The sequence below is a fragment of the Eubalaena glacialis genome, chromosome 12 (genome assembly GCF_028564815.1).
Source record: "Eubalaena glacialis isolate mEubGla1 chromosome 12, mEubGla1.1.hap2.+ XY, whole genome shotgun sequence".
NCBI classification, from domain to species: domain Eukaryota; kingdom Metazoa; phylum Chordata; class Mammalia; order Artiodactyla; family Balaenidae; genus Eubalaena; species Eubalaena glacialis.
In genome coordinates, this window is record NC_083727.1 from 38,960,657 (window position 1) to 38,978,734 (window position 18,078).

Genomic DNA, 18,078 nt, shown 5'->3' on the forward strand with positions numbered 1-18,078 from the left:
CTTAAACACACTCTTATATATTACATCATCTGGTTTTTATGGACCATTCTTAATCTGTTTAAAGTAGGGTAAGAAGGGTCAGCACGATCAAGCATTGCTCTCTGATTTTCTGATGGTCTATGGCAAATTTGTGGGGAAGGAAAAAATCAAACCTCCCCACTGCTATGCTCATTCTTTCTTTTCTTCCTTCTTATTTTTTTTTAACAACTATTTGTGGCAAGCAGAGAAATTGTAGCTAATGTGAATCTGCCATAGAGCAGCAGACCACATATGCCCCATTCTCATTAGAGGTTTTTTAAAATTTATTTTCTGTTAACATTCTACACCCTGAATGCATTTTCTCTCAGCTGCTACTCCACAGGGGATACCAATAAGGCAGCAGCTGAGTGACATCCATCACTGCTCCCCGAGGATCAGGAAGGGGAGACATGGACAGCATGTGGTATTCCTAGAAAGATGTTCATTCAGGAAAGAAGTACTAAGAAGTGGTGATGAGATATGAAATTACCTTATGTGAATTATTGTCACGTAACAATGAAAGAATGATAGAACAGTTCAGATTTTCTTTAGGAAAAAAATGTCCTGTTTGAATATTTGAGTTGGATTTAAAGAAGCATTTCTTTAAAATGAATTTTGCAAAATCAGGAAGACTTGGTTTTGCTTTATCCTTAGACAGGTGAAGCAGACACACTGGGGACTGCCCAACACATACCTGCCTAGAGTTCTTACACATTGTTAAGGTCAACACACAAGACAGGTGGAAATGGGCATCCTAGTTTAAAATATTTAAAAATTCTTAACTTTGGGAATTCCCTGGTGGTCCAGTGGTTAGGACTCCATGCTTCTACTGCAAGAGGCATGGGTACTATCCCTGGTGGGGGAATTAAGATCCTGCATGGCTGTGGTGCAGCCAAAAAAAAAAAAAAAAAAGAAAAAAAGAAAATTCTTAACTTTAAATATTGTAAAAATACTCTCTTTCCTCCTATTGATACGTTGGTGCCATTAGAATGCAACTTCACAACATTATTTAAATATAAAAGAAACCTCCTACGTGGTGTAACTCAATTTTCTAGATTAAAAATATTAACCTTCTTTGAGTTCATCAGAGATTTTCTTTTTTAAATTGGAAACTTGTAGGACTACTGGTGCATTAATTAAACAAATGACTTTGGATCCAGAAAATATTCGTATAAGAAATATAAGCATTTTACTTTGGTAATAATTTGGTAATAGCGTCATTACACTCTTAGCACTCAGTTAAAGAAGAATCTCTGAAGCATGAAGATTTTAATTAATTCAATAAACTATTCCACACGTTATGTATATAAACATTCTGTCACAACTTGGGGCAGAGCACAATATTTCATTTTGGGGGATAGTCCAAACCCTTCAAATTTCAATAAGTCCCTGCATTCTAAACTTCTAAGGTACATACTTTCTCCATTGCTGTTGCTGAGGGCTCTGGTACCACTAGAAATGGTGTGAGAAAAGAAATTTTGAGCAATTTTAGATCAGTGATTCTGAAAGTGTGGTCTAATCTGATTCCTCTGGGGAGTTAGTCAAAAATGCATATTCCTAGGGTCCAGACCCATCGAATTGCAAGGTTTCTTTTTGCATGACTAGGCCAAAAAATCTGCATTTTCACAAATTCCTCATCTTTTTGATATTTAAATTGCCCTTTGAGAACTACTTCTAGAGTTGTAGGAAGGGCACATCTAAAATGATCAGTCACATTCACTACTGAAACAAAGGGGAAAGCCTGCTGATTTTAGGAAGTCCTCCTTGCCCAACCTCAAGTTTGCCATTTAAGGGAAATGCAGTTTTTCATCTTAGAGTCAAATGGCTCATTCTACAATTTTGCTAAGGAAAAGGGTTATGCCCAGAAAAGAGAAAATACTCTCTACCTTAATCTTCTCTCCTGTATCATAGGATTCCCAGGTCCTGGGATCAGAAACCCCTGTTATTACTGCCAGTACATTGAGGAGCAAATAAATTCTTGGACTGATCTGAGAGCCAACTCCCTCCCACTCCCCACCTCACACGTGGGAAAGTGTGACCCAATTCAACAATCAAAATCCATGCAAAGTTTTGAAACGTTATGAGTTTTGGCCTACTCATTTAGGTACTAATGAAAAGAATTATATTTTTACATCTTCTGCAATAAGTACATTTTTTTCAAAGGTGGAGTCTCATAATAAAATGGATTACTCTAAAAATACTGTAAATACTCTAAAAACAATGAGGTTTACAAAAATCCTTGTGTGTGTATTTATATAGTAACAGGTTTCGTTATTTCATAGGTTTGATATACATAATTTAAAGCACTTAAGGGTATGTCATGTTGTATAAATTCAATAAACTCTCTTGATCCTAAAGCTGCCTTTGGATTTATTGAATTAATAAGATGCAAGCTTTATATAAAAAAAAATAATAATAAGATGCAAGCTTTAAAGAAGATACGGTAAAGCTTATAGAATGATTCATCAACTGAAATTTGGATTGGAATGACCTCAGCAGAATCTAAAGTTATATGAAAATTTAAAGTTCAGTGCAATGGCTTTAATTTAGAAGGAAATGAAAAAACGAACTCCCGAAATCATTTTTGACAAAGTCTGCCTCAAAAGCTCAAATCCTATGCTGTTTCTCTCTTTTTTTTTTACTTTTTCCATGGACCATATACTAATCAAGATCATAAGATGATCTTCTAATAAAGATTACCCAATCAATTACCTTAAGAATGATGTTACTTAGTGCTGTAAGTCTGTTCTTCTGGATTTCCTCTTCTAATTGAAGAGCATCTCCACGTAGAAGACCCCTGACAGGTTGCAAAGGGGTTAGCCCTCCTGCTTGCCTTTTCAAGAAACATTCTGTGGCTTCATTTAGACAATGAGGTGAAGGGTTGGGAGTGAATATTTGGTAAAACATTCCAAATTGGAAACAATTTCCTCTTGTGAAACTTCTGTTTCATTGCTGGAAGTATATATACAGACAATGAGAAAAATTGCTTAAATATGATGACTAATAATAAATTTGATGAAAAAGGTTTTGATTTTTAAAACAACCACTATAATATTACTCTGAACTAGTCTGTTTCAATTTTTAAGGGTATTCTTTTTGTATGGAATAAATGGAAACTTAAGTTTATTATTTTTCCCGTGTGTTCATATATGTGCAAATTATTCCTTCACAGAAAATATTGTAGTAATTAAAATAGAATTATGCTACTTTGGTTGTTTTGTTAAGCCATCTTTCCCTAGGAGAAAAGAAAGGTGTCAATGACATTTTTTTCACTGCTTTTTTTTCTTTCTGCTTTTGTCAGATCAGTATGCATTCTGTCGATATATGATTGACATATTTGTCCATGGGGATTTAAAACCAGGTATTCAAACAATCCTTGTATTTGTCTGTTTTAATAGTCTGTTTCTAAGGTTGTCTGTTTTTTATGTACTAAACTGTTATGCTCATTTTTAAAAAACATTGCATAATGCATGTGCAGATCTAGAATAAAACCAATGAAAACCAGAAGTAATAACTGGCATTAGGGCCTTTAATATTACTTGCTACGACTGCATGGCCTGTTGCAAATGAAGTTGGTTGAAAGCAAAAAAGTGCTAATATCTTTATATACAAAAAATGCTAATATCTTTAATAATATCTTAGAGTGAAGAGGTGAATCATCTTATTTTATTCTTGGTAAACTTAGAATAAAAGACATGTGACAATGAAAGCATTCTTCTTTTTTTGGTGGTGAACACAATTCCTATTAAAATCCATCATATTTCAAATATTTAATCTTTTTTGATTTTCTCACTTGCGTATGATCTTGGGTTAACCACTCCAGAGAACTACTATTGATGGAGATAGTCAACCTTGGAGTTAATAGTCAACACAGTGGGGAAGTATTTTTACTTAAAGGAATTTATCTATCATCTCTCCTGTCTTTAAATGGTGCCCAGAGTGTAACAGGGGATTCTTTACTAACATCTTAATTAAGAATTAATTTGATTGCTTGTACTCTGCCTTTTTCAGATTTAAAAACTGATAGTCTATGTTCATGTTTGGGGAAACATTTCTAGGAAGATGGTATTGTTAAGGAAGGAACTAATTTACATTAGAATAATTGAAGCTGATTGTTTAAAGCAAACTATATTTTGTTTTCTTAACTATTTTTATGGAAATCGTTCTAAAATGTACAATTATAATTCATGCATATAATGGCAAACGGGCATGTTATATCTAAAATATATGTATGACACATCTAGGTCCTGGAAAATTAGAAGATCGTGAGAACTTTGGCTCTCAGGAAAACTTAATTTTAGTAACTTATTCAAGTTAATTTCCTCCTCCTCCTCCTCCTCCACTTCTTTTTTTATTTTCTTATCCTTCTTTTTTAACCTTCTTACTGGGTTAGAAACTGAAATGAGGAGAAAAACACTGAAAAATAAAATTACTCATTTGGTAGAAATGATTAATGTTAACGTATGTGTATAGTATCATAATAAAATTAGATGGAAGCACTGAGGAAGGTAGTTTAATATAGTGAAAAGAGAGGGCTTTGGACACAAATACAGATATAATTCTTGACCCCATCCCTTTCTAGCATTGGACCTTCAGCAAATCATTGAACTCCATCTGACCTTCAGCGTTCATACATTGGGATTACAGTAATGAACTTACAAAGTTGTTGATAAAGCATCTAATAGATGCACAACAAAGTGCTATTATAGCTTTATTCTCTAATTCATTTATTTCACCACAGCCCGTCTGGGCGAGCATCCCACATAAAGTGAACGTATCAACATTGACAAGTCCCTATCTCTATATACCATTAACTAAGTTTTAGGTAGCAGGTTGTTGCCCATTTTGTTCAGCTGTGATGGTTTAAGAAATTCATACTCTAAACATATTTTGCTTTTTTAAGAGACCAAATCTTGAAGATATCAATTAACTATTTACTTACACACAAGATGAATCTATGTTCTTGATGTGCATGAGTTTTTAAATTCCATCATCTGAAGAAAATAATGTGGTCTTTGTTCCCCTTAAATTATTCATAGTAGCCACTAATTGATTATATGATACAATTTCTAAGAGAATCACAGGGCACAGTGCATTAACCGTGCATTATCACAGGCAGTGAGGGACGTTCACAGTTTTGGAGTCACAATGCCATTCGTTTCTTTCTGAAAATTCAACAATGGATTAAGGTCAGAAGGACCAGAAAAACCACCTCTGCATGAGTTAAGGAGAATTTTGCTGTTGTTGGGGAGGAAGGAAACTTTCCTTTACCCTCCCAGGTTCTTCTAGCTGCTATAAGCATTGAATTGACATGAGAGAGCTTAACAGGAGAAAATCAAATTATTTCATAAGCATAGGAACCCTACACGAGACGGTCAGAGACAGAAAGGTACAATGAGGTATACATTGCTATCCTGAACTAAGAAATGAGATAGGGGCCCGAGGCTCTCAAAGGCAGGAGTGTAATTCACAGGACAATTTTAAAAGGAGCAGATATCGGTCAATTAGATGTTTGTCCTGCCATACAGATGGGGCCACTTACATAAAGTTCTGGTAATAACTTTTTTTTTCTGGGAAAAATCCCCAATTTAAGTCCTTGTAGGTAGTTAAGGGAGGGGAAGTAGTTTCTCTGGAACCTGTAGGATCTCTGTTGCCCTAGCTCAAAATAATCCATGTGCCAAAGTGGCACATCTTGGAGAGGTCTGTTTTGAATCCCCAGGGTTCCCTCCTTTGGAACTTCCCCAAGAAGGTTCACAGTTCAGAATTTGAGTTGGTAGATTGCTCTATCTCATTGAACCAGTCTCTTGGTCCTGAGAATAGGTCATCTCAGTTAAACAGTTGTGTCTCATTTCATGAGGCTCCTAAAGTTAGGCCTATTGTGAAAGCAATCAGCTATTTAATAAGAGACAAGTATATAGAAACAAAAGAAAAGTAATAGTTAGTGATTGGAGTAGACTATCAGCCCAGTTTCTGAATGCAAGCAGTTGAGAAAGTTTCTAGGCATCCAGCTTGAAGCATCTTCAGATGGAGTGGGGGCAGGCAGTGACAATCTGATAGATTTTTTCAGGTTTGCAGTTTGAATATGTCTAGTGATCTTTCTGATTGGCCATAGCAACAGGCATGAAGATTGTCAGTGCATGAGCTGTTATGGTGATTTCTCTGAAGTTTATATCAAGTTGTCCAACTTTTTGCATGGCTTTGGAAAAAGGGCAGTTTTAGTTCTCAGTGATTCCAAATCAAAAGGGTGGGAGAAAAATTGGAAACCTTAGTTTGGAGAATTGTAGCCAAATATTGGTGAAAACTAGAAGAATTCAGGAGCAGTCAAGTTTACAGGTAGAAAACAAAACTTTAAGACAATGGACAGCAATAGAATCTAATAACCACAAAAGTGTGTCACTGAAACATAATTTTCCTCTCTAAAAATCACCCTCATATCTATCAAATATAGACAAATTAAGACTAATCTGTTTGCAAAATAAGTCTAGTTTCAATGAACTTGGTCTGATTATTTACATAAGTACAGTAAGAATAGTGAATGGTCATATAGACTCTTTTAAACTGCTTTGTTGGAACTTTTCATGAGAAATCTCTAGATTGAACTTTTAAAGGCCTCTTGAAGCCAGGATAGTCAACCAGGAAATTATCATCAGCCTTCGCCTGAAATCAAATATAGATATGGGTGAACTCCTCTCTTCTCAAGGTCCCCAAAATATCTTGAGATTCCTGCACTTGCCAGGAAGTGACCTTCCTTACTCACCCCGTGAGGCTGCTGACAACCCTGTAAGTAAAGCACCAGGCTGTTTCCCAGGAGCTTTACTGGTTCCCTAAAGCAAATCTTAGCTCCTTAAAGTGGGCTGGTCATATCTGAGTCTATGTATGTATCTCTCAAATATGACACTCCAATCAAAGCCCTGGTAATATAACCAATGTTTTCAATTTTGTCCTGTTAGAGAAAAGATTCTTATTGAAGTTATGCAAATAACTATACTGCCATTAAAAAAAAATCCTTAAAATGCTAAGAGTTCCCAAGTTCTGGAGGGACGAGGTAGGGAGAAAAAGATAATTGTTTTAATTCTGTTTATGATTTACCAAATTGCTGTAAGTCATAGGTAGCGAAGTTTAAAAATTCTTTATATCTGGAAGACAAATGATTAAAAAACAGTAACATTTTAGACAAAAAATCATAAAAATTATAATCATATTCGTCAGCTCATTCAGTCCTATGTAATTAATTCATGCTCTGCTTGAGTCTAGTTGTTCCATTAGCTCTATCAACCTTGCTTGATGATTGAGGGTGATAGGGATGGTGATAATTCCAAGAAGTTTACAAGGTTTTCACTAAGGCTCAAATGATTTGCCCAGTCAAGTGGACAAATCACTTGATCACCAGAGACTGTGAAAGGTATACCCCAAGTGAGAAACACATTTTCTAACGGTTTCTTTGCCACTGTGAAGGCATCAGCCTTGTACCAAGGGAAGGCTTCAACCCATCCTGAAAACATTATACAATAACAATAATACACTGATAACCCACACTAAGTTGCGGTGGAATGAAGTTCAGCTGCAGGTGTTTAAAGGGTTCAGTGGGAGGAGGTCTGAGGCCTCTGACAGGTCAGACATTGCTGGTAGACTGTTTTCACAATTTCATAGAAGTCTCCCAAGCCATGTGTATTTACAATTTGAGTAATATTAAATGCACTATGGTGGGTGAAGGAATACAGAAACCAAAAAATGGGGTTTGCCACAGAGCCACAAAGAACCAAGTGGCCATTCTGAGTTTCCCGTAGCCCTAAATGTTTATATAATTTACAGCTATTGTTTACCCATTTTTACTTCTCTGATTCAGGAGCAACTATTAGCATGTACAAGGACATTGGAATGGCAAAATTCTGGCAAAAAGAGGTCTTTTTTTTACATTAGCATTCTGTGGATTGGCAAATTTATGAATATATTTCATAATTTCTAAAGACGTATGCTACTTTATAGTACAATCCTTAGATAAAACAGAAGACATGTTTACTAAGAAACCCAAACATCTTTAGTTTCTACATTATAAAAAGACAAAAGTAGATAAAACTACGTTGAGTAATTAATGCTCAATATTTTATCTTATTTGGAAATGATCTAGGTATTCAGTGAATTTCCATTATTTAACTTAATTTAGCAAAACTCTAAGGTTTCAAGTCACCAGAGAGATTTGGGAAACTATTTTAAGTAGGCATATCGTAAAACAATCATTGTTTAAAAGTTATCTAAAAATTCTTATTCATTTATATCCTATAATTCAATACATTTGTTCTTATCAATCATACTTAGATTACTCATGAAAATTTTAGGAAACATTAAAGCAATTAGCCATCATCTTAAGTTGTTTCTGTTGATGTTGTTTGTCTGGCAAATTTAGTACAGAGATAATATGACCTTATTTGACTTTTAGTAAACCCCAGTAGAACAAACATATAATGCTGTGCTTAATGCTGATAACTCTGAAGGCATGTCTGTATTAATTAAATGAACAAACTTAAACTAGCTTTTATTTACCAAAAATTATCGTAGCTCTCGTGAACCTGAAAAACATTTGGGTTAGTTTCTACTATATCTTTGAGAGTATACTTAAATAGCACTTGTGTGTTTTTAAGCCAGTTAAATTGAGCTCTTTTATAATTAATTTTGGTAATAACACTCAGAGGCAGAAAAATACCGTGTCTATAATATACATACATAAACATATAGATAGACATAAAAGAGATACCTTATAGTTTTCATTAAAAGTGTTTTTTGAACCAGAATTTTGGGCAAGGGTGCTTATACAGCAATTTGTATTTTAAAAGCCCCCTTTCCATTTTTTTAAAATTCAGTATTAAGAATTGGAGATGGTCTAGATAAGAGTTCCTGGAGAGATTACTAGCCTTTTGAGTTAAATAGGGGAGGTTTTGGGGATCTACGGAAAGGAATGGGTGGAATGTGAACTTCCTCTAGAACTGAATTTCCAGTTTTGCAAAGATTTGTAAGATCGTAGGCTGATCAGCCATCCAACTACATCATCCTCAATGTGCTTCTTTATATCAGGGAGACTTCTGACTATGATTTAAATCAAAAAAATTTTATGTTCTGCTCAGGCAATTTTGTTGGCATGTCCAATTAATATTGCTTGAAGGGTAGATTGTCTTACAAAACTAGGTAGGGGAAACATTCCCCAGTAAGATACAATGACCATCCCCATAATACAATCAGGTAAAAGAGATGCAATTGTTTTGTATAAAGCCTGTTCAAATATATCAATTCTCCTATAAAATTTTATCTTAATTCCATTAACTCTTACATTACTAATTATAGCCTCCATTAAGATTTCATGAGTAAGTTTTGGTTTTACAATATTGGGTGGGGGAAATTTTCCCAGCCAGGCATAATACTATTGCCATAAAACATTCAGGTAAAGTTGGCATAATTTCTTTACATAAAGCTTTTTTAAAGATTCAAATTTTTACAATCCTATCAACTCTTAACATTTCTATGTTCTTTCAATCTAAATGTAGCCTGAGTCAGAACTTCATCAGTGGGTATTGGTACCAGTTCGTAGGGTTACCATGTCAAGGGGTTCCTGGAAACTTCTATTTTCTATCCCCAGACCATTTTAGTCACTCTTCTGCAAAAGGCTTTGGGCCCCCAATGAGGGGTTAAGCCAAGGAATCCTGGCTCCTTTGTCAATCTTTAACTTGATTAACTGGCCTGTTGCCCCTAGTGATTACTGATCACAATTCTCATAGTAATCGATGCCTTTCAGCTTTTCAGATTTCTCCAAACTGGGATAAACAGACGAACTTATTTGGATTTCTTTAATGTTGGTGGATGAACAGGGGGCCACTTTGGCCACCCAGCCTTTGGTAGCGCTATATTAATACCTTTATGGTAACCCCATCAATGTCTGTTTTATTCATCCTGATGCTGGATGGCTTTATTAAAGGTTCAGGGTCTTGTTCTACCTGTCCAAAAAGAATTTTGGACAAGGAATGCAATGGAAAACACACAGAGACTGAAGCATAAAGAGAAACAAAGAAGCAGTTTATTAAGAAGCGAAAGTATGCACTCCGAGAAGAATGTGGGTGTCCTCGCAAGTGAGGAGCGCCCCGCGGGTTTTCTGATTTCCCTTTTTATTTCATCTTAACCTTTGAATAGGCATGAGTTTTTTCTATTAGGTGCAGAATATTCATTGATGAGAAAGTTGAGGGGGGGCGATTATCTCATCCATCCATTCTTGTGCACTGGGCTCCTGAAGCCACCACACGTGCATCCTGAGAGCTATTTCCCCTTAAGTTTTCCCTTACCAGTTGAGCGCCACCCTGGAACGTTGTATAGTGGTCATTTGAAGCCTGGACATTTTTACTGCACATGCTCGGTCTTGCTCCATGGGTTTTGTGATCAGGGTTCCCTATTCAGATGTCACAAAGCTTAATCAAAATCTAATTTATGTTCTTGTGGCTGATGCCATTCTTCCACGTTTCATGATCTCATTAAGTGCAAGACAATGAGGTGGCTTTGCCTTTTTGCCTAATGCCTATACATGAGTGTTACCAGAGAGTAGGTTCTTGTCTCATCGCAGAAAGTATTCAGAGAGGAGACAGGAAAGTCAAGAAAGCAAAGCTAGGATTTATTTAAGCAATAGGATGCTCTCAAAGGAAGAGCAGACAGTATCAGTTGAGTAGCTGTGCTGTTTACAAGATGTATGGCTTCCTGTCATTTGGCCCATGTCCCCTTTCTCTGTTTATATCTAGCTATCTGCCTTCTCTAACATTACCCCTTCAAGGAGTCTGGACCCTTAAAATCTTTTAAGGGGTAAAGGGTTGGTCCATCTTCTGTAACTGCGTCGACCTGAGCATGGGCGTTGTCCCTGCTGCCTGTGGGTGCAGATCTCCTTGCTATCGGTCAGAGATAGGGGTCTTGGGGTTTTTACAGTGGTGGAGATAGAGAGAGGAGTAGAAGGAGGCAGCAGCCTTGTCCAGTGGATGTTGATAGTCCTTATCTTCAGGTGGGATGGGTTGAAATCCTTGTTGCATCGTCATTTGAAGTTGGAGTTTTCTGAAGCCATGGGTTTTTTTCCCTTGGCACCTCAGGTTTCGATACAGCAGCTGTTAACAGGGAGAAATTGGAGTATATCTGAATGTAGTTACTAGTTATATTAAACATTAGTCTGGAATATTGTCTAATCCCTATGCTGGCTTTCTCTTGTGTATTGTTAACTGTTATTGATATTATGCTTTTATTGTGAGTTTTAGTTTTCTTTATTCCAGTCACTAGGTTCTCCCACCAGACAGTGACATTCCCCACATATTGGATATTGGCAGTCTGGTTGGTGTCTGTTACCCAACTGTGATTACTGAAAACTAGAGTGTGATTGTAGTATGTTTCATTCAGCCGTAGTAATTCTTGTCCCTGGAGGCTAATACCAGTAAAACAGAGGCTAGCTTTGCCTAAAAGCTGAAATATCCTTCCCTGCGATTTGGAGGAGGGTGTCTGTTCCAGAGAGTTTGGCTTCCAGTTGGTTCCTGCCCCAGTCCTTCCTTCCTTACCACACTGGGTGGTAAATGAGAACCCAGCATATTTTGCTGTCAGCCCCATCAGGTCCTTCAAGAGGTGGGGAGTCCTAAAAAAGACATACGTAGGTCCTCTGGGGAGGTGTGGTCGTGGGGCAGATCCAGCAGTCAGATGAGTTAGTTCCTTTAGCAGTGACATTCATGGTGTCAGATAAGTGGATGTTTGTAAGCTGGAGCTGTGACGATGTGAATAACAAGGAGGACCGTTAGGATGGAGACATGACTTCCTGAGAAGCAAAAGAGCAGAGAAAAAGAGAGTTTACTGGACAGGGAGGGTATTGACACCTGGAAGGGAAGTTATTTGCCTCTTTTAAGGTGATTTTTACAGGACTGACAAACTTTGTTTTCCCTGGGGTTCCCTGATCCCAGACCTGTGGATCTATAAGTTGTTTTTTGTTTTTTAATTTGGGGGAAATATTTTGGGCTGGACTGTCCATAAGGCATAATCCAGCCTTAAATAGGCCTTGGTTTTAATTTTTAGGGCGAATAAGACTGAGAGAAAATCCCTTCCCAATAAATGGGCTGGGGCATTTAGGCATGACAAGAAACTTGTGAGTTACAAGGGTCTTTCCCCAGGTGCAAGTGAGAGGGGTGGTGAAGTGTTTTAGCCTTGGCCTTCCTTCTACCCCAACAGCAAAGCAGGTTTTGGGGGCAAGGGGCCCAGTGTGAGAAGTCAGGACAGAGTAAGTGGCTCCCGTGTCCACTAGAAACTGGACAAACTGACCTGCCACGTCAGTGGTCACCCGTGGTTCCTCCCGTGTGATGATGACTGTCTTCTCGGGAGCCTTGGGAGGTCCCAGGTCCTGTCAATCAACCACCGCCATGACTGGCATGGGGGAATTTCCTCGCTCCCTTCACAGCTGGGGGCATTCCCTCTTCCAGTGGCCCATCTTCTTACAGAGTGGGCATGGCATCTTGGGTGGAGGCTGGGAACTGTTTCCCGGGTATTCCTTGCTCCAGTGTTTGAGGCTCCCATAGCTAAAACAGGCTCCCTTTCCTGGCGGGGGTCTTCTGGGAGTACTTTTGGGGTGACCAGGAGGTGGTTAGGTCTTTACATGAGAGCTGCCAAAAGCCTGGCTTGCCGTCCTTCCTTTCTGAAGTCACGCTGTTCCTTCCTTTCTTCCTCAGCCTGGTCTCTATTGTTAAAGACACTGAAGGCCATATCAATAAGAAGGTTGAGAGGGTTTGGGGCCCCATGGCAAGCTTTTGAAGCTTCTGATGGATGTCAGGGGCTGATTGGCTGGTGAAGTGGGTTGTAAATACAATGTGTCCCTCGAAAGTGTTTGGGTCTACATTCATATACTCTCTGAGGGCGTCTACCAATCAGGTCTGAAATAGGGCTGGATTTTTATCTTGGCCTTGGGTTATCTCCTTAACCTTACAATAGTTAACAGGTTTAATTATGCATCAATTCATCCCTTCAGTAAGGCAAAGGATTATGTGGTCCCTTCTAGTGATACCAGGCTGACCCGGCTGATAGTCCCAATTTGGATCCCAGCTGGGACCCATTAGAGGTACTGCTGTCATGCCCACAGGGTGCTGATGAGGTTGGGCAACGTATAATCCATCAGCATGTTTGACCGTGTGCCCAAATACGGGGTCTTTTCCTCGGTGTGGCAGCAGTGGGAAAGTACAATATTTAGGTCCTTCCAGGTAAGATCAAAGGAGAGAGTCAGTCCCTGGAATTCTTTGGTGAACCGGCTGGGGTCCTCCCAAAGAAAAAGGTCAAAGAAAAAGGGGTGTGGACTCGGGTAATTCCCTGAGGCCCGCCTACTACTTCCTGAAGGGGGCAAAGCAGCTCTGGCTGCACTTCTGGTACGGAAGGGTCAAGAGGCTTATAAGGCAGGTGAGGGGCTGAAGATGGTAAAAGAGTGTTGGGGCTTGGGTCGTCTGTCTGGGGCTTGTGTTCCTCCAGGGGTGCCACTAGAGAGGGCATTTGTACAGCCTGAAAGGCTCCCAGCTGGCAAGGTTCCCTAACATAGGACTTGCATAGCTCCAGGTTCTCTCTTAGGGCCATAAAAGCCTGAACCTAAGGAACTGCTACCATTTTCCCTGCCTTTGGCAACAATGTCTAACTGTAGGATGGTATTACAGTTGAGGCTTCCATTCTCTGGCCAGGCCTCATCGTCCTCAATGGGGCAAAGCTGTGTTACAAAAGAAAATGAGCTTTTTCCGTTTTAAAGCATCTAGAGAAAACTTGCCCCAGTGACTCAGAACGCACCTGAGGGGTGAGTCCTTGGGGACGGAGGAGGTGTGTCCCATCGTTCCTTCGGGGAGAGGGCGCTCCTGTAACAGAGAGGCGCACCAGCCTTAGGAGGTCCCATGGGGGCTCCCTAAGACAGGGCTGGTTCCAGGCCTCTCAGTCCCCGCAGCCCATCGGCCCTAGCCGAAATGGGGATTAGCTACCCCCCTTACGGCGGTCCTGCTGGGGCCTGTGTCCTATCCTGGCATCCTTGGTACCCAGGATGAGTGACCTTCCTCGAAGACTTCTCTATAGATTTTAAGTCCAGTGATTAATCCCTGTGTTCCAGGGTATGTTGCCCTGGAACGGACAGCCTCATTGTTCTAGGACCTATTTAGTCAGGGAACAATCCTTTCTCTAAAAGGGTGGTAAGTTTATGAAAATAGGCCCTGGGCCTTCAGAGAGGTGGTTTGTGAAAAAAGCGTCTCTTTTCCCTTCGCTTTTGTAGGCAGCGCCCCTGGGTCTCAGTCCCCTCGCCCCCTCCATCCAGTGGGCTACGGCGGAGTGGTGCAGGGCGGGATACGGCAGCACCAGGCAGAAGCACTACATCTGCACTTGAGGGGACAGAGGGCCCGGCGGCCCTGTGAGGACACTCCCAATCCATCAACCCGGAGGAGGCAAGCGCCGTGGGGACACCGGTCACCGCCGGGGCTCGTATCCCCTGGGCGTGGCCATGTGCGCTACCCACCCCTGGGCGAGGCCCCTGCCTCCTAGGGCGAGGCGGGGAGCGGGGGCAGGGACAGGCCCAGTTTACGGGAGGGGGCGGAGCCTCGGGAGCGCGCACTGAGGCGGCGGCGAATGCTGGCGGCCTGGACGCGGCCTCACCACCGTGAGCCCCACCTGCGACACCCAGACCGCCTGCGGCCGAGGGAGCTCCCGAGGGGACTGCGGCACCGCCTCTGTGCGAACCCTCCTACAGTCTGAGTGAGGCTGCATTTTATATCGCCACACAATTGAACCCGAGGACCGTTAGTTAAATGGTGGATAAGGCAAAGCCAGAGGGCAAAGCTCCTGTGGTTCGAGTCGCTAGCTGCCTGTGAGAAGGGCTGGAAACTTTTCCTGACTTGCCCTGCACAGTGAGAAGTGCAAGACCTAGCGGTGAGGTTGGAAAGTGCCTGGCAGATTTCTTTCCCCCCATTTCCGGCCGAGTAAGGCGCAGAAGGAAGAATGGAAGGAGTGAGAGAGGGAGGCAGAGACGGTAGGCGAAGGTGGACCGATAGTAATCCTGGAAGGGGAGCCGCGGGGAGGGGGCGGTGTTATGGTTTTACCTGTGGGCCGAAAAGCCTTGCGTGGCAATTGCCTCGAGGTGGGCGGACAGACCTACCCTCTCTTCAGTCCGTTCCACGTCTGACTCATCCTCTTGCGGGAGAGTTCTCGTGGTGAGTGTCCTAGTGGCTTTTACAGCTGGACCCACGCGCACATCATGGCGGCAATTGGTCTGAAAATGCGACAGTGAGAGAGAGAGAAATGGCGGGAAGTCAGGCAGAGCCTCTCAAGCGCAAGGGAGGCAAGAGGCTGAGGCTTACCGAATTCTCCTGGCTGTTCCTCGCCAGAGATGTTACTGGAGGGTGGGTTTTGTCTCATCACAGAAAGAATTCACAGGTGACAGGGAGGTCAAGAAAACAAAGCAAGGCTTTATTTAAGTGATAGGATGCTTAGGATGCTCTCAAAGGGAGAGCAGGCAGTATCAGATGAGTAGCTTCTCGGAGCTTCTTTGGCAAGCCGGTTATGTGCGGTGTAGAAATGAAGGGGCAGAATATTCATTGGGGAGGGAGGGTTTTGGGGTCTTATTCCCTGATTTTCATTCCTGAGGGGAGGAGGGATTTTTTTCCTTATTTAATCTTGGTTGGGAGTGTCATGGCATTGGTGCATGATGGGAACTTCTTATCTGCAAGGCTAATTTTATTGTAATGAGAACATACTAAGCGAAAGGTTACCTTGGGATGCCAGAGAGTCCCGCCTTTTCCCACATTTCTTTGTGTGCCTCCAGGACACTTATCACCCCAAAATGTGTGGTTTCCTGTCAGTCTGGAGGTTCCTGTTTTTCTTTGTCTGCTCAAGGACCCCCACTGTTTATTATTTACAAGATGTATGGTTTCCTGCCATTTGGGCCATGTTCCCCTTTCTCTGTTCACATGTAGCTATCTGCTTTCTCTAACATGAGGCTGTCCTTGGGCCCAGTCCTATCTTTCCTGCCTCAATCCCATTTTTAATAACCATCTAAAGATTTCCACGCTGCAGGGATGAGTCCTGTGACTCTTCTCTTTCTGATTTCTCTTTGTTCCATCTCTTTCAATACTTGCTTTATTGACTTTATTTCTTAATAACTCTAAAAAATTTCACCTTGTTGGGAAGAGTCCCTTGACTCTCCCCTCAACCTCTTTTCATTATCTTGTTAATTAACGTAATATTTTTATTAGCATCTGTAAGATCCATGAGGGAAAGCTGAGACTGCTTCTTGAAAGTGTTTTTTTTTTTTTTTTTTTTTTTAATTAGGGGAGTTCTTAAGGCTAGCCATTATATTTCTTTGTATTCACTTTTTAATTTGGTCTTTCCATAGGTACCAATAAAACATCTGTTTATGATGACAGCTCTCTAAAAATTTACCAATTTAGAAGTTTTTCCAATTCAGAGGACCCATAATTGGCAAGTAGGATCTTAATAGTGATTCAAACCAGTAAGTCTTTCTATGGTTTAACCAAAGATGCAAGAGGTGTCCCCAAAGGAGAGTGCAAAGAGATGCAGCCCTCATAAGATCCAAAAAGTTCACTCCCAAAAATAATCTAAGAAAGCGAAGATCTTTGTTGCACAGGCAGTAAGGATGATGTAGTGCCTACACTAACAAAGCAACAAAGGTTGAGATGAAAATGGCTCCTTTTCAATGGCTCCTTAACAACCTCCCTGTAGGTTGTTAAGGGAGCGGCAGTAGTTTTCTCTTAAGCCTGTAGGATCTCTGTTGCCCTAGCTCAAAGTCATCCACATGCCGAAGGGGCACATCTTGGGGAGGTCTGTTCTGAGCCTCCACACTACTAGCCATACAGAAAGGTCCCTTCTAAAGTCATATGTAAACATTCTCTAAACAGTCATGAGTTCAAATCTCTAACACTATGTAATATTCAAACTCTTGAAAATAATTCCCAAGTGCCATGGTTTTAGATTTCTTGATACCATTTATTGACTTTCTAGTTGCCTTAATAATTTATTTCATCTACCTACATTCATGATTTTGAAGGTTTGTTGCCATAATGTATAAGAAATTAAAGAATATGTAATCATTAAGATGCAAAAAAAAAAAAGAAAAAGAATATGTAGATCGGTATATCTTATCTGGGGGGGTGGAATGGAAGAAGTTAGAGAATGGAAGCCTGTATGGTATGCCCATTGTTTCATATAAAAAATTATATAAAGCTTCATAAGTGTACAGAAGGAAAATTAATAATATTATTTTTGTTGGTGAGACAATACATAAGATGAAGTGAGAAAGCACTAAATATGGATTGCATTTTGAGAAATAAGGAATGAGAAACAAGGTTTAATCTGGGCATATTAATTTAGAGAAAATGCAAGTGATTGACTGACAATTACAGAATAAAACAATTCCTGCCAAGTTTATTGCTCTGCATGTATCCAGTATTTATAAAACGTTTGTGCTTCCATCTGCTTCTGTTTGGGATTAGTGGAACACCTGTTATTATTTAGTTAGAGTTCATTATTAGTTATTGGTAATGAGTTTTTAAAACTACAACTTGATTTTATCCTCTGGGATGAAGTTTCCTTTTTTTTTTTTTTTTTTTGGATAATATTGTCCCACCCTCAAAAGTAGCCCAAATTACAGTTCAAATTTGAAAAACCTTGTTAAATGTGCTAATGCCATGATATCTCATGTGTTGCTTTTTTATCTCATCAAATAAAATACTTCTGACTAATATTGTCTTAAAATTTTTTAGCTATCTGAAGATGAACTGAATTGCTCTTTCTCTACAGTGAATATGCAGTATCCTGTGGCCAGAAACAATCCCCACCTCAATTACAGGGACCATCTTAATTAGGCAGAATGAACTATAGGGATCAGATCATTTTGTTGTATCCAGTTAAAATTCTCTTATACTGACGCACTCTATATTAAGTTGAAAAATAAAGAAAATTCTGTTTAAACCTGGAAAATTAGTGTATGCTACTAAGGCCAAAACTATGAGCAACTGGAGTACACATATGTCTACAATGTGT

At 40.1% G+C, this 18,078-nt stretch overlaps 1 protein-coding gene across 1 annotated transcript in view; it reads left to right on the top strand.

Moving 5' to 3' along the window:
• TRDN (triadin) overlaps positions 1-18,078 on the top strand; it is a 315,995-nt gene that overhangs the window by 71,403 nt on the left and 226,514 nt on the right. Inside the window, exon 9 of the mRNA XM_061207205.1 lies at positions 3,320-3,379. Within this exon, the coding sequence (XP_061063188.1) occupies positions 3,320-3,379 (60 nt within the window). The remainder of the gene's footprint in view (positions 1-3,319; positions 3,380-18,078) is intronic.